This window comes from Pelobates fuscus, chromosome 7 (assembly GCF_036172605.1).
Source record: "Pelobates fuscus isolate aPelFus1 chromosome 7, aPelFus1.pri, whole genome shotgun sequence".
In the NCBI taxonomy this organism is placed as follows: domain Eukaryota; kingdom Metazoa; phylum Chordata; class Amphibia; order Anura; family Pelobatidae; genus Pelobates; species Pelobates fuscus.
This window is the reverse complement of record NC_086323.1, coordinates 113,164,255-113,179,074: the sequence shown is the minus strand read 5'-3', so window position 1 is coordinate 113,179,074 and position 14,820 is coordinate 113,164,255. Positions and strand designations below refer to the sequence as shown.

The 14,820-nt window shown below is 39.0% G+C and overlaps 1 protein-coding gene across 5 annotated transcripts in view; it reads left to right on the top strand.

The window, feature by feature from the left end:
• PLA2G6 (phospholipase A2 group VI) overlaps nucleotides 1–14,820 on the top strand; it is a 63,509-nt gene that overhangs the window by 44,519 nt on the left and 4,170 nt on the right. For 4 of the 5 annotated variants that reach the window (XM_063426433.1, XM_063426434.1, XM_063426432.1 and 1 more), the window contains 8 exons: nucleotides 2,080–2,188; nucleotides 4,312–4,446; nucleotides 6,203–6,293; nucleotides 6,620–6,783; nucleotides 7,780–7,930; nucleotides 8,282–8,418; nucleotides 10,975–11,129; nucleotides 11,325–11,492. In XM_063426433.1, coding sequence (XP_063282503.1) covers nucleotides 2,080–2,188; nucleotides 4,312–4,446; nucleotides 6,203–6,293; nucleotides 6,620–6,783; nucleotides 7,780–7,930; nucleotides 8,282–8,418; nucleotides 10,975–11,129; nucleotides 11,325–11,492 — 1,110 coding nt within the window. The remainder of the gene's footprint in view (nucleotides 1–2,079; nucleotides 2,189–4,311; nucleotides 4,447–6,202; nucleotides 6,294–6,619; nucleotides 6,784–7,779; nucleotides 7,931–8,281; nucleotides 8,419–10,974; nucleotides 11,130–11,324; nucleotides 11,493–14,820) is intronic. The other variant, XM_063426435.1, reaches the window with a different exon arrangement.

Genomic DNA, 14,820 nt, shown 5'->3' with positions numbered 1-14,820 from the left:
TTCTATTTTAGACTGCTGCTCTACTTCTCCTTTTTCCCTCTCGCTTTACTCTGTTTTTCCACCTTTTTCAGTCTCGTCTTTTTCTTTTTGTTATTTTTGTTATTTTTTCTTTTATATCAATATCGCTTCCCTCCCTCTGGTTTTTCCATGGGAGGTGGAGTTATTTTTACACCTCCATCAGACCCGGAGATACGGTTGGACGAGCAATGTAGTCTATGAGCATGTTGGGAATTGATGGAGACTGGTAACTCGGTCTAACTGCCGCGCCAGTCGCACTCTACACTACCTCACTCTCAGCAGCGGTCACCTTGGGCATTGGCCGGAGATAGGCATGTGATGGCAATGTACATGTATATCGTATGGGTAGGTGCACTGGCTGTACTGTATCGATGTTTCCCTGATAATTTCCGGGCCTCTCCCAGGGTCAGTGTGCCTCTTCTTATGTAAATGGTCAACATCGGAGGTGAGACTGCCTTTACTTGTCATGACGGAATTTGGTTCTGTACATGTATGGAACGCTACATGCCCTCCAACTCAATATTAACTGACGGTGTCGTATTTTTTTTTTTTTTTCATTCTTTGTTATAATCTTAAAATTTGTGCTGTGTTCACCTGTGACTTTGTCGTATACTGTAAAATGCACTCAGAAGCTGGTGTGGCTCTGAGTAACTGTTGTTGATGCATGCACGACAAAAATAAAGAATTTAAAAAAAAAACATTAGCAGATTATCTTTGTCTCTTATGTTACATAATTGTACCAAACTCAGACCTTGTCTCTCTTTTAGTACCAGTTTGCAGTTCATAACGTACCACTTATTATAATTTGCATGTCTGTATGAACACACAAATTTGAGGTGGTTATTGTGTATGCTAGTTTCTAGGTTTGAAGTGCACTATTATACTGTTATCAAGCCAAATGTAAAAAAATAAAAAAAATCTTTCCTTTACCACCAAGGAACTTAAAAAGTGTTCTATGTTATGGACAGATGTTCTATAGTCAGTTTGCTGGTATTGGTTCAAACAACATCTTGTGGTAGGCCAGGTTCTGGAGTGGATCAAAGCTTGGTCTCTGTGACATCTTAGTGACAAACCATCCGAGCTGACATAAAGAATAGCCTCTCTAAAACAATTAATTAATTTTCCCAAAACCATTTACCTGGCACCATCTAGACCAGTGTTTTCCCAGATCAATTTAGTTATCTGATTGCTAACAGATTCTCCATTTCACATTTTTTCCAGTTCAAAAATAAAATTCCATTAGAATTATTATATGTAGGTCTTATGGGCTGTTTAGAACAGTGCTAATGCTTTAGAAGTGGGAAATCCAGGTTCAAATCCCTAACAATGTATTTCTGCCTCATAGATTATAAACTCTCTATAAATGTAACATGCTGTGTGCAATATAAATAGTAATACTTTTATTCTTTTGCATTTCTTGCTTGGCTAAAAACACAATTAATAGTTCAGTCTGGTCAATCAGTCTGACAGAATTTAAAGATTTCAAAGAGTTGTATCTCAGTCACGGTAGAAATGCTATCCTCTTTGATCATGTGATCTGTTAATTGACCACATGATCAGTTAGTACATTTTATAAATTACCAGTTGCATTTTTAATTTTGAACTTGAAAAAGACCTATTGTTAGGTTAAGAAGTTGTTCAGCTTGTTGTGGGACCTCAAGAAATCTGGAGTGCTTTTTCATCTATTGATGTGTGCTGGACATGTTTCCACATTGAATGGGTGCAGAGACCGTCTGTTTTTGCACCTTCAAGGAGTGAGTACATAGACATGAGTGGGTGCTGGTGGGCCTGTCTTGTGACTTACCACAGATGTGCTTGTACTTGGAATCGCAAAATAAAACTAAGCAGTGTTGATGCTGGTCACTAATAAATACCACAACTTACTAGACAGCTGTCTAGTAATTGGACTGATGTATTGTTTCTGGTTACTGAATAATAAAGGATTGATTTAAACCTCTAGTTACTATTTTATATAACCTTTATCTTTCAGGACGTCTACTTGATTTGATGGGATACATTTTTGAATGGCCAAATTCTAACACATACCATCTTTCCTAACAGAAGGACCATTTAGAGCTCATTAAAGCCCTCATGGTATTTGGAGCGAATGTCGAGCAAGCTAATGACTTTGGGGAGACGCCAGGACTTATGGCTGCAAGAGCAAGCAAAGGTAGTTACCTTCAATTCATTTCTAGCTCAGAAACTCTTTTTAAGGGCGTTGTTGGGAGTAAAGAGCATTTATATGTTGCCAAATGTACAACTGTTTGTATAGACTTTCACAAAACTAACATGCACTAATCATACTTCTGTTTTTACATAAACAGGCTCATCTCTGCATATGCTGCATTGTTAACCTTAGATCCATCTTTGTACACCCAACATCCTGTAAAATGATACCTTGCAATATTTTTGCAGCAAATTTATTAAATATTTGGCAAATATAGTTTTCCATGTTACTAGCAGCTTCTATCTGCAACATTGCATACTCTAAGATCTCCCTTACTCGGCTTCCTTTAAAAATGCCAGGTCTTAACGATGATAATGAACACGGATCTCCCGCAATACTGGATATGGCTCCCCAAACCGGACAGACCGGAGATTTCCACAACCTGCCCTGCGATCCTGAACTCAATCAGGATATGGGACGCCACAGCTCACAAGTACGCCTTAACACACCCAATCTCACCACTCACACCGTACTTGCGTAACAACGCCTTCCCACCCAGCCTGACAGCTAGAGACTTTCGGGGTATCGAAAACACGGGAATCCAAAGATATCACCAACTCTACCAAGCAGGTGCTCTCAGAACGTTCGAAGACCTCACTACGCTAGCCCCACTAACCACTAAGGACCACTTCAGATATATTCAGCTCCGGGATTTTGCAGGTAGGACACAAGTGAGGGAAGCAGCTCATGCCAAACCAACCTTCTTTGAAACATTGTGCATATCCGACGGACCGCGTACCGGCCTTATTACACTCCTCTACACCCAACTAAGCGCACCAACAGATAAGACATACTCTCCCACTTATGTCACACAATGGGAAACCGACCTACAACAAACACTAGAGGGGGGAGATTGGCAAGACATTTGGGAAGCAGCAACAAAAGCATCCATATGTGTGCTCCATCAAGAAAAATGTTATAAAACACTTATGCGGTGGTACACCACACCGGTTAAACTGTACCACATGGGTAAAACAACCATTGACACATGCTGGAGGGGGTGTGGAGAAAAACACACATACATACACATGTGGTGGACATGCCCCAAAGTAGCGACATTCTGGGAGGGAATAGCCCGTCTTATGACGGAAGTGTTACACAAAACACTAACTCTGGACCCGTGGTCATTCTTGATAGCTAGACCAGTAGACTGCCTGACCAACAAAGAACAAAAACTGTTCAACAAAATAACCCTGGCCGCAAGAAGAGCCTTAGCACAAACCTGGCTGCACACTGATATGCCACAAATGGAAAAAGTCATCCGTAACATCAAAGAGGCACACCTCATGGATAAACTAACAGCACAAATAAGAGACACATACCCCCTGTTCCTCAAAACATGGGAGCCATGGGAGGACTATACTGATCGTTGAGAACGGCCTAGATATAGTGACGAAATCTCTAGCGCAAACTCCTGGTAGTGGCCGCCGGTGTCGGCCACCCCATCCTGGTTAACGTCAAAACTACACAGACGCCACCCCGTCCTACCCCTTTCCCCCTCTTCCCATTCTTCACTTCTCTTAAAAACTTTCCTATCTTTCACCCTGACCTACCATCGGGTCATTTCATAAAAATGTTCATGTTTATATAGGGTAGATAGGATACAGATGTAAGGCTACGGAACACAAATATATAGATCTTGTGGGCACACAGAAATCACGAAAAGGGAACATGTGGACGGCAACCGGTATCTGATACGGATTACAGATCGAAGCCACAACTCCGACAGGGATCTATTATCCCAGTACTAGAAAACCAAGACGCCAAACTACTGTATAATGAAGGTCAAACAACCATAAATGTTCATGTTTACTCTCGCTAGTCCCATCTTATGTAACTCTGTACGCAATATTTCACTGACCCTTGTGTATCTGTCCCACTGTCAAGCTGTACTTAACTGTATACCTATACAAGCATATACCCTACAAGTATGTTGTAATCAATTGACATGCATGAAACTATAAATAAAGATTTAAAAAAAATAAAAATATGCCAGGTCTTCTTCACTAATCCGCTTGGTAGTTTCTCTTGCGTATGACATGTTTCTTCCCCTCCCCTGTTTAAAGGGTCCAACCGCAAGGTGCTACTCAGCATGCTTTATAACGTAGGAGCAGAGCGCTGTTTCCCCCCTGATACCCAGCTGTCACATGATAACTCCTCCCCTGCCAGAGCACTCCCAGTGGACAGACATAGCGGCATAGGTAACCACCACTGTCTCTACCTCCTAAGTTAGATCTGACCTTCTTTACTCATCTCACCACAAGGAGCTCAGAATGTGTCTAAATAATGAAAAGAGAAAAGTACTTTTGTGTATCTTAAAACTTAATTGGGATTCCACACCGTAATACAATGTTTTCCTTGTGGCATTAATGCACTATGGAATAAATGTGTAAAAAAACAATAACACTAGAGGCTTTGTTTTTATTTATTTGTTAAGAACATGCCTGTTCTTATGTCCTTAATATTAGAGCGTGCAAATAACATTTAGAAACAGAGGTCATGGAACACATAATGCTTTTGCAGCATTTACTGTAGGTAATAGAAAAGGAGTATATACTGACATTCTCCCTGCTGTTTCTTTAACTGTTTTTTATTTTGATGTTCAGTAAGATTACAGAATTTAGAACCCTGTAGTATATACACAAGAGAGTACAATACCCTGAGTACATCTCTGTAGGTCACTTTATAGGAATAGATATATCCAGTATCAGAATAACAGCAGTGCAATAAATGTTAAGCGCTCTGTTTGTTGGGATACTTAATTTACATGGGAAAAAATATATACGGAGTTTAGAAATGATCCTATTATTTTCAGTTGGTGCAATCATTTTAGCCCTGAGCTCTTCTTGGTGACGATGATACTCCTTCCTGATTTGGATTTCTCCTCTGTTTGCTCCTTCTAGTTTTCCAAGCTGGGTGTAGTCTTCCTTTGTAATCTTTTTTTTTTACTGCTCATTTCTTTCAGGCAACTTCTGTGTTCCTCAGCCTTTGGTTTGTGGATGTGTTTTATTTTAGTGTTGTGTGCGAGTATATGGTTTTCCTTATTTTCTGTTTGTTCAGGGATCTGTGTGCATATCAGATGTTTGCTAAATTCAAGAAGTGTCATTTTTTTTTTTTATAACTTTTTTTGGGAGAGTCTGGGGAGGAATATCTTTTTGTGTTCATCCTTTGAAATTGAGATTCCATATGGACCAAATAAGTATGAGGTAAAGGTTTTAAGTGGCATTCCCACAGAAATTGGGATTGCAGATGAACTGGTTACATTGATGGGAAGCAAAAAGATCAATACTGATTTTCTTTGGAGTTTTAGGGTCAATCTGTTATGTAGAGTAATGTGGTTATATATTGATTTATTAGAGTGAGAAATAGATGCAACACGATGTGTAGGTTATTCTAATGAAACATGAATTGTTGTGTTTGTTTCTATTAATGGATACGTATTTACATTCCTTAATATGTATGTGAAATCGTGCTCATGTTAATGTGTTTCTAGTTGGTGTTTATGTGTCAAAGACCTCATAGCCTGGTTAAAACGTTATCTTGTGTATCAATTCCAATTAAAGTTTGCGTATCCCTATCTGGAGTTCTCAGATCGTTCTCTTTTCCTTCGGAACGTTTTAAGGGGATAGGCCACCCTGGATCTATTTTGCACCGGTGGGAACACAGGATGTAAGCGGACTGAATAGTGTGTAGTCCCTACTTCTGTGAAATATATACCTACCTAGTTAGTGTTTAGTGATGAGGTTCATGTTGGGTGTCTGTGTTTGCAATGACTGTTGAAGTTTTGTTGAATGATTTGTATATTTAACACTCCTATATTTTTCTTGCATTTCTTTCCTTTCTATATGATGCATTTTGGCTGTCCTTATTGTTTTCTCTTCTAAGCTACTATTTTCGTTTTTTGTCTCTTCCTTGCATCAACCAATTTTTTTTGTCTGATTTTTGCTTGTCATTCAGGTTTTCAGGATATTGTTTACATCTCCACCGTACTTGGCAGCATGATAGCATCTCATGACAGTGTGGACGCCAGAGAGGATGGACTGAGAGTGTGAGTTTTACCTGCGACGGGCACTAGTTACATATCTCAAAGTTGAGACCATGGCAACAAAGCAATATAAACTTTCTTTACTTGCCATCATAGAAACTGTGCTATTGTAATCAAGTCAATAATTATAGCAGACATAAAGAAATAACCCATATATCTACCCTTCAGATCATTAATAAGAAAAGGAGACCGTAGAAACCCTTTAACTTCAAAGTATTCCCTTTCTTGTGTATTTGAGCTTTTTAGTTTGAATGTATTTTGTTTTTATCGGAAAATACGCCTCTGCAAATCTGCATGGCATAATTACAACTCTTTGACCCATCTCACAGACGGGACCGACTTCTGTGTTTGGACGGTGGTGGTATTCGAGGACTGGTTCTGATTCAGCTACTGATAGCCATAGAGAAGGCAGCAGGACGTCCCATCAGGGAGCTCTTTGACTGGATATCTGGAACCAGCACAGGTGGCATCTTGGCTTTGGCCATAGTACATGGTAAGATTTGGGAATTGTGGCTGCTAGCAGTACTGTACTAAGATTACAATAGAAATAACCTCTAAAACTACTTTACATTGAATAGTATTGAATCATCTCTCATCTAATATTGTATCATCTGTCTACTTATTTTGTTCAATCTTCCATAAGGATAGCAAGTTACGCAACTGGTAGGTTGGAAAAAATGTTTATTGGGCATATAGACTGTTTTGATTCATTCTACTGAGAGCTATCTGATTTAAATATCTTTTAATATGACAATTGTTTTCTAAAATTTACTGGCAATACTATTTTGTCTGTGAACAAATTATTAATGTGTAATAATGAAATATACCATTGGCATTAGTAGACACATAATTGTTTATAGGTAATGGAGACACAAAATGTCTGGCTTTGCTCTGTTCTAAGTTAGCTAACATACTCTTTCAGTGGAACACATGCATATTTAAGATTTCTTGCTGACGGATATCCAATTTATGCAGAAAATTTGGTAGAAATTGAATTTCTCCAGCTTGTGCAAAATAGGTGCACAAGTTTAACCTTTCTCTCATCTGTTTTTGCTGTGGATCCGAAAGAAGGCAATTTTTTTTTGCCAATTTTGCAGAAAGCTGGGGAAGAAATCCTTCTCGACCCCAGAATGGCAATCAGGTATGTCCTTGGATCAATAAGTTTTTACCCCACCTGTTATAAATTATATCCTTGACTATTATGCTTTTGCGATAATTCATCCATTTGCTGTTTATAGACATTTTAACCTTTTATTCCATGTGAGGCAACAGAAGTATTGCCTTTTAAATCACTCTGCATCAGTTTTATTTTGATAAAAGTAATTTATTATTGCCAACATGGTGATTGGTAATGGGTATGGTGTTTTCAGTTGCCACAAAGGCAGGAATTTCTATTATTTTTTTTTATTATTATTTTTTTATTCAAACAATCTTTTAATTAAACTATTCTGTCTTCATCACATTTTTTATCTTATTTTGCACTTGCCAGGAAAGCCAATAGAATACTTACGCTGCTTGTATTTCCGCATGAAGAACGAGGTTTTTCATGGCTCTCGTCCCTATGAGTCGAGACCCCTTGAGGATTTTTTGAAGAGAGAGTTTGGGGAGCAGACCAAGATGCGTGATGTCACAGAGCCAAAGTGAGTCTGTATACTGGGGCAGGGCCAAAGATTGTTGTCTTTTTTTTTTTTTTTTACACATATACCTGGGAACCACTGCATCACTGTGTACATTGCGGTAACATCATGTTTTAGATATTTTCCTTCTGTTCTCAGTGGCCATTCTGGGTGTGACCTTGGTCTTAATATTATGTTATTCATAAGCTCCGTTACTCTGATACTTTTATTAAAAATTAGTAGCAAACAGTTTGAATAATGTATGTATATTTTTTCCAACATTTATATTGCCAGATGGTCTCATATTAACAAGCTTCAATTTTAATCGCTAGAATGTCTCCTTCTCTTTAAATTGCTTTTACTCCTTCTTATTAGGGTAATGGTGACCAGTACTTTGTCAGACAGACACCCAGCAGAACTTCACCTTTTCAGAAACTACGAGCCACCTGAAACTGGTCTTGAACCCACTTTTAAGAGAGTTACCAGCTTTCGTCCAATAACAAACCCAGAAGGTAAAGATGGAGGGCTCTTTAAGATATTATGAAAGGTGTATGTTATTAATCCACAAACAGAAAATATTATAATATACCGGTAATAGACTATATAAGATGGTAAAGGGGATCTTATGAAATTGATCATTTTAAGGAAGCATGACAACATTGGATATCACTATTTTTTCATGCAATTTACAAGATCTGGGAGGCCACACCTGTTTGTTTTTCATAAAAAGTTAATGATTTGTCCTATTGATATGATACTACTTTCAATCAATACCTGGAGTTCCCCCTCTGTAAACTGTGGCCGTTTTTATTGGCCCCAGACTTTTTAATGAGTTGCAAGCAGCTCTCTAAATTTGGGCATTTAAATGCCTGCAATAAGATTGTGGTGTGAGTAGGGTTAAATCAGTGGTTACATCAGGAAACCGAGGTATCAATAGAATACTCTTGGCAATTGATCAGCTAGTGTGTTTCTGGGTCACAAGCTGCTGAAAGGAGACCACCCAATGTCTGAATAGACCCTAGCAGTGTCTCCCTGTCTGTTCGCAAGTTAATTGTGATTGGTGCACAGCATCAATCACGGTGTTCTAGGTTAGAAAGCAGACTCCATTCATACTTGTGGATTGTGTTTATAAAAAACAACCACTAGGTGACTGTCACAGACCATTATCTACTATTTGTAATAGGACATCCGTCTTTTAATGTTACCAGAGCGTTTCCTCAGGGTTAGTGGTGTGGTTGGGGTTAGGGTAGGGTTAGGCATAATGTTACAGTAAGAAAAATGTTAATGCTGGGTTTGGGTTAAAGGAATACTATAGGGTCAGGAACACAAATGTATTCCTGACTCTGTAGTGTTAAAATCAATTACTGCGCCCCCCTTACCTTACCTTTATTCTAGTTTTTGGTTCTGGCTCTGCCTCCTTGGCTGATCTAATGATCAGTGATGATCTCATCCAATCACAATGCTTTCACATGGTAACATGGGAAAGCATTGGATTGACTGAGATTGTCAATTCTGATGATTTCAGCCAAAGCGGCAGGCCATGGGCGGAGCCAAACGCTTCCCTGGGCAATCAGCATTTCCGCACAGAGATGCAATAAATCAATGCATCTCTATGGGGAAAATTCAGTGTCTCCATGCACAGGGTGGAGACACTGAATGTTAGTGCTGCACAGGGTGGAGACACTGAATGTTAGTGCTGCACAGGGTGGAGACACTGAATGTTAGTGCTGCACAGGGTGGAGACACTGAATGTTAGTGCTGCACAGGGTGGAGACACTGAATGTCCTTGCTGCACAGGGTGCACTGCCCCAGGAAGCCCCTCTAGTAGCCATCTGAGGAGTGGCCACTGCAGGTGTTGCTAGGCTGTAATGTAAACAATGCCTTTATTCTGAACAGACAGTGTTTACTGCAAAAAGTCTGCAGGGACTGACAATACTCACCAGAACAACTACATTAAGCTGTAGTTGTTCTGGGGACTATAGTATAACTTTAATGCTGTTTTAGGGTTAGGGTTAAGGATATGGTTAGTTTAGCTGTACGGTTATCGTTGGTGTAACCATAGGGTTTGTATTTGTAAAGCATTAGGTGGGGGCTGGTAAAGAGTGAACATTAACTGCCAAAAAAATAATTTGCCTAGTGATCCTAGTCATATGAGCAGTTAGCACTTAAGACTGATAAAGCAATCTATTTTAAGTTCTTCCTTTTTTTTTTTGTTGCACTGGATTTGTAGAAAATATTTGCAAAAATGTAAAATAAAATGCCTTCCTTCTATTTTTAAAGTTTTATGCACACTTATTGTTATGCTACATATAATACATCAAATGAAAGCCCTTTATGTTCTTTTAAAACAATATATAATGTTTATGGGGCACTTAAAGAGAAACCTTTAGTGTACAGTGAAACAAACCTATAGCGCAAATTCTAGGTTTTGTTTTATTTCACAACTTGACCAATTGCCTCTTTCCTTAAAGCATTAAGGTAAAAGCTTGTTTTGTAAAAGCGTTACATTTCCCCCAATGCTAACACTTCAACACAGAATCTAAGCAGACTGGTGTATTATAGGACATTACACTTGATTTAGCAACCAATAAGTTATCAGGAAAAGATCCTTTACCCTAAATTATGACTGTTGTCTTCTCGTTAACAAACTCTCCTTTACGCCAGCGGCTGTGGAGGAAGAGGTGGGAGAGGACTTGAATTTGTCCTGGGAAGGTATGAATAGAGATGTCTTCTTTACGCACCAGGGCTTTCAGCGTCCCCTTATGTTGTTGTTCTTGAGAAAGTAGAGTGACAGTAGAGTGTCACTTTGTAGTTTTATAAATGCAAAATTCCTTTTGCTTCCACTGCTTGGCTCACACTTCTTTACCCTGAAATATAAGTTTATATGCATTATATTTATATATCAACATATAGTAATTTAATAATAAACCAACATTTGCATGTATACCTCTGTATATTTCTGTTTTTTCATTCTTTCTCTAAATGTTTTTCCCTTTTCACCATTCTCTTCCTACACTATTCTGTTTCTTTTTCTTGTTTCTCTTGCTTGTTGCTCTTTGCTATCTCAGAGCAGCTTGTGTGGCGTGCTGCCCGCTCTAGCGGAGCTGCCCCCACCTACTTTCGCCCAATGGGACGATTCCTGGATGGTGGGCTGCTCGCAAATAATCCTACCCTTGATGCCATAACTGAAATCCATGAATACAACAAATGCTTAAAAAAACAGGTAAGAAAAAATGATAGTGGAAACTGACATTGCTGACATTTTTTTTCTTTTACTTGAATCAGATGGGAATAGATCATAAAAGTTGTAAAAACTTTTTCAGTGAATCATTACTTGTGGTGACAGAGTGCTTTAGTTTTCAGTTCCTGATTTGGTAAATTTTAATCATACACTACAAACTTCCATTGTCACTTGCAGGGGAAAGGCGAACAAATAAAGAAACTGGGTGTGGTGGTCTCATTGGGAACGGGAAAACCCCCACAAACCCAGGTCAGCTCTGTGGACGTGTTTAGACCCACCAACCCATGGGAGATGGTGAAGACTGTGGTTGGCGCAAGAGAGCTGGGCAAGATGGTGGTGGACTGTGTATGTATAATACTTACCAGCTGATGGAATTATGTTCAAAATATATGGTGTATGTATATTTATTTATACATTGCCAACATACCCTCAAGTAGGGTGCAATGGGCAAACAAAATATGGGGGGGAAATGAGCACAAGTTATAATGGTCTTGTTCCTTCCACTTGCTAAATACCGTATATACTCGAGTATAAGCAGACCCGAATATAAGCCGAGGCCCCTAATTTTTCTCCAAAAAACTGGGAAAAGTTTTTGACTCGAGTATAAGACTAGGATGGGAAATGCAGCAGCTACTGGTAAATTTCTAAATAAAATTAGATCCTAAAAAAATTATATTAATTTAATATTTATTTACAGTGTGTGTATATAATGAATGCAGTGTGTGTATATGAGTGCAATGTGTGTGTGTTTGTGTATGTGTTGCAGAGCCTTGGTGGGGTGTGGGCATTTTTATTATTATTTTTTTTTAAATTATTATTTTAATAATTTTTTTTGTTATATTATTATTTTTTATTTTATTATTATTTTTAAAATATTATTATTATTTTATTATTACTTATATTTTTTTTCGTCCCCCCTCCCTGCTTGATACATGGCAGGGAGGGGGGCTCTCACTCCCTGGTGGTCCAGTGGATGGGCTGTGTAGGAGGGGGCTGTCAGAGAGCGTTTACTTACCTTTCCTGCAGCTCCTGTCAGCTCCCTTCTCCTCTGCGCCGGTCCGGTCAGCGCCCCTGTCAAGTCCCAGTGTAAGTGCCACGGTAACCCGTGGCAATGCTATGACCCCGCTACTCTCGCAAGACTTACACTGGGACTTGCAGAGGGAGCTGACCGGACCGGCGCGGAGGAGAAGGGAGCTGACAGGAGCTGCAGGAAAGGTAAGTAAACGCTTCCTGCCAGACCCCAAAGCCCCTTGTCTGTATTATGGCAATGTAAGTTTCCATAATACAGACATTGACTCGAGTATAAGTCGAGTTGGGGTTTTTCAGCACAAAAAATGTGACGAAAAACTCGAGTATATACGGTAATAGAAAAATACAAAACAAGTTCATAGTAACATGATCAAGAGCTAGCGTGTGTTAGAAAAGGGCACATGCAAACTATAATTGTTTTGTCAATCTTTCTTTATTCTCAATCCGAGTTAATGACAGACAATACACAATACTATTAATAAACATAATACAAGACAGTTGTGACATGTCATACATTGCTAAACGAAGTCATCGGAACAGAGGTTTTTATGGTTTAGTTTTAAAATAACAGTAGTTAACATAACAAGTTAGAGCTAAGCCTGACACCCCTAAATGGAATAACGTCAACATATACGTGAATTGCTTAGAGGTAGGAAAGGCTTTGTGCCTCTGAATACAAAATATAAGTATGTGGTGCGTGTACCAAAATCTGAGGTGAAAGAGGCTATCACCCACTATGCTGGATATAAGGAAGCGGCTGAAAACCAAGTTGGTGGGTATGAGTGGGGAGAGAAGTAGGGGACCTGAAATCCCCTATGCCAATCGGAGGATGTTAGGGGTGTGGTTGGTGTTAGACATAAGGTTAAAGTAAGAAAAGGGTTGATGCTGGGTTTGGGTTAAAGGAACACAAACGTATTCCTGATTTTATAGTGTTAAAATCAATTACTGCCGCCCCATCCCCCCTAAATATAGTACAATCTTACCTTTATTCAAGTCTGTTGGTGCTGGCTCTGCCTCCTTGGCAGGTAAGCAGTCTCCAGACGAGGTAGGGGATTTCAGCTGCACTGACAGTCTGACAGTCTCTGCTAGGCCCCGGATCTTCACAATTTTCCACAATGAACAGAGCAGGGGAGAGAAAAATTCCAAGTTAAACAGACGGTTTAATAAAGGAAGTTTAAAAGTTTATCTTTACAGGAAATATGTAGGGAGGTTGTGCAAGTCAAATATAGGGATATCGGTGGGTCCTACACTAATTTCAATGTGAGAGACAAATAAAAAAGTGCTAGTGCTAAATTAATTTGTCTCCCACATACTGTGAAGTAGTGGTAGGCTTAACACTATATGGCCATATGGTGAAACTGAATCTCCATATTTGTTTGCTGAGGTAAGTGATTTTAAGTAGCCTTGTAATCTTTCAATCTGTATTGTTATGTGTGCACTTTTACTTAATCTGTTTTATGTATAACTTTTGGTCACTACGGCTGCACCATTCCTGTAAAATGAATGTTCCTCGTGTGCTTCCAATTCACTTTTTGTCTTTACTGTGCAAGTCAAAGACAGGGTAGGTGTGGCTAGGGCGTCATAAACAAAGTGATTTAATTCCCAAAAAGCCGAGAATGGAGCAGTGAGACTGAAGGGGCATCATCTGTACAGCAAAAACACTTAATCTAAAGTTGTTTTAATGCTTAGAATGTCCCTTTAAGTACATAATTTCCCCTACCTCCTTAAGGGATAAGGGCCTTGAGGCTGTGGGTTCACTTGAAAGTGTGAAGTAACAGGACTGACGACTCCATGAGTGTCTCCATTTTTGGTTACCTCTGTAGTGCAGAAAAGCATTTTTCTGGTTGTCCAACTGCTGTATTACATCAGCCAGGAGTTATCATGATTTATCCAGCATGCACACACTATATGTGAGCTACAAAAGCAGGGATATAACTTCACATCATGTTACTGCCTTACAACCACACCATACAACACTTCATGTCTTTATAATTATGCATGTGTATGTCTTTGTACTACTCTCTTTGCATAAGTGTGTCTGTTGCGTGCTAGAGTGTATGTGTCTCTGTACATACATAAGTGTGAGTTTCTCTTTTGTCTGTGAGAGTCTTTTGAATGAATAAGAAACAAACCACCCCGCACTGTGATTCCACCTAATAGTCGGCCACTCTCCTAGAAGGCAGAGTCCACACGAACCGACACCACAAACCCTACATGTGTACATATGTGTGTACAAGTATGTCAGTTCTCATCTGTTATGCATATGGCTGTGTTTGTGTTTTTCCCTTGCATGAATATGTTTCACTTCTCTAGTGCCTTCATCAGTGCAAGATCATGTCTGTGTTTTGTATGGGACTGTGGTTTTTGCACATGGTTACCTAGATATATAAAAAACTTTTTTTTTTTTTTTTTTTTTTATTAAAAAAAAAGGAAGTACCTAGATAGGTTAGACAGTTTGAATCTAGACAGGTGTTAAGCTAGTAAAATCACAGGGGTTTCATAAAACTCTTCTGAGGCACTAAGGTGAAATCAGAGGAGTGGCCAAAGGTGGGTTATATTTTCATGAAATTTCGAATGTCATCACATTTGTCATGTTTTTTAATGTTTTTTTATATTTAATTAAACTTAATATTTTTATATATAT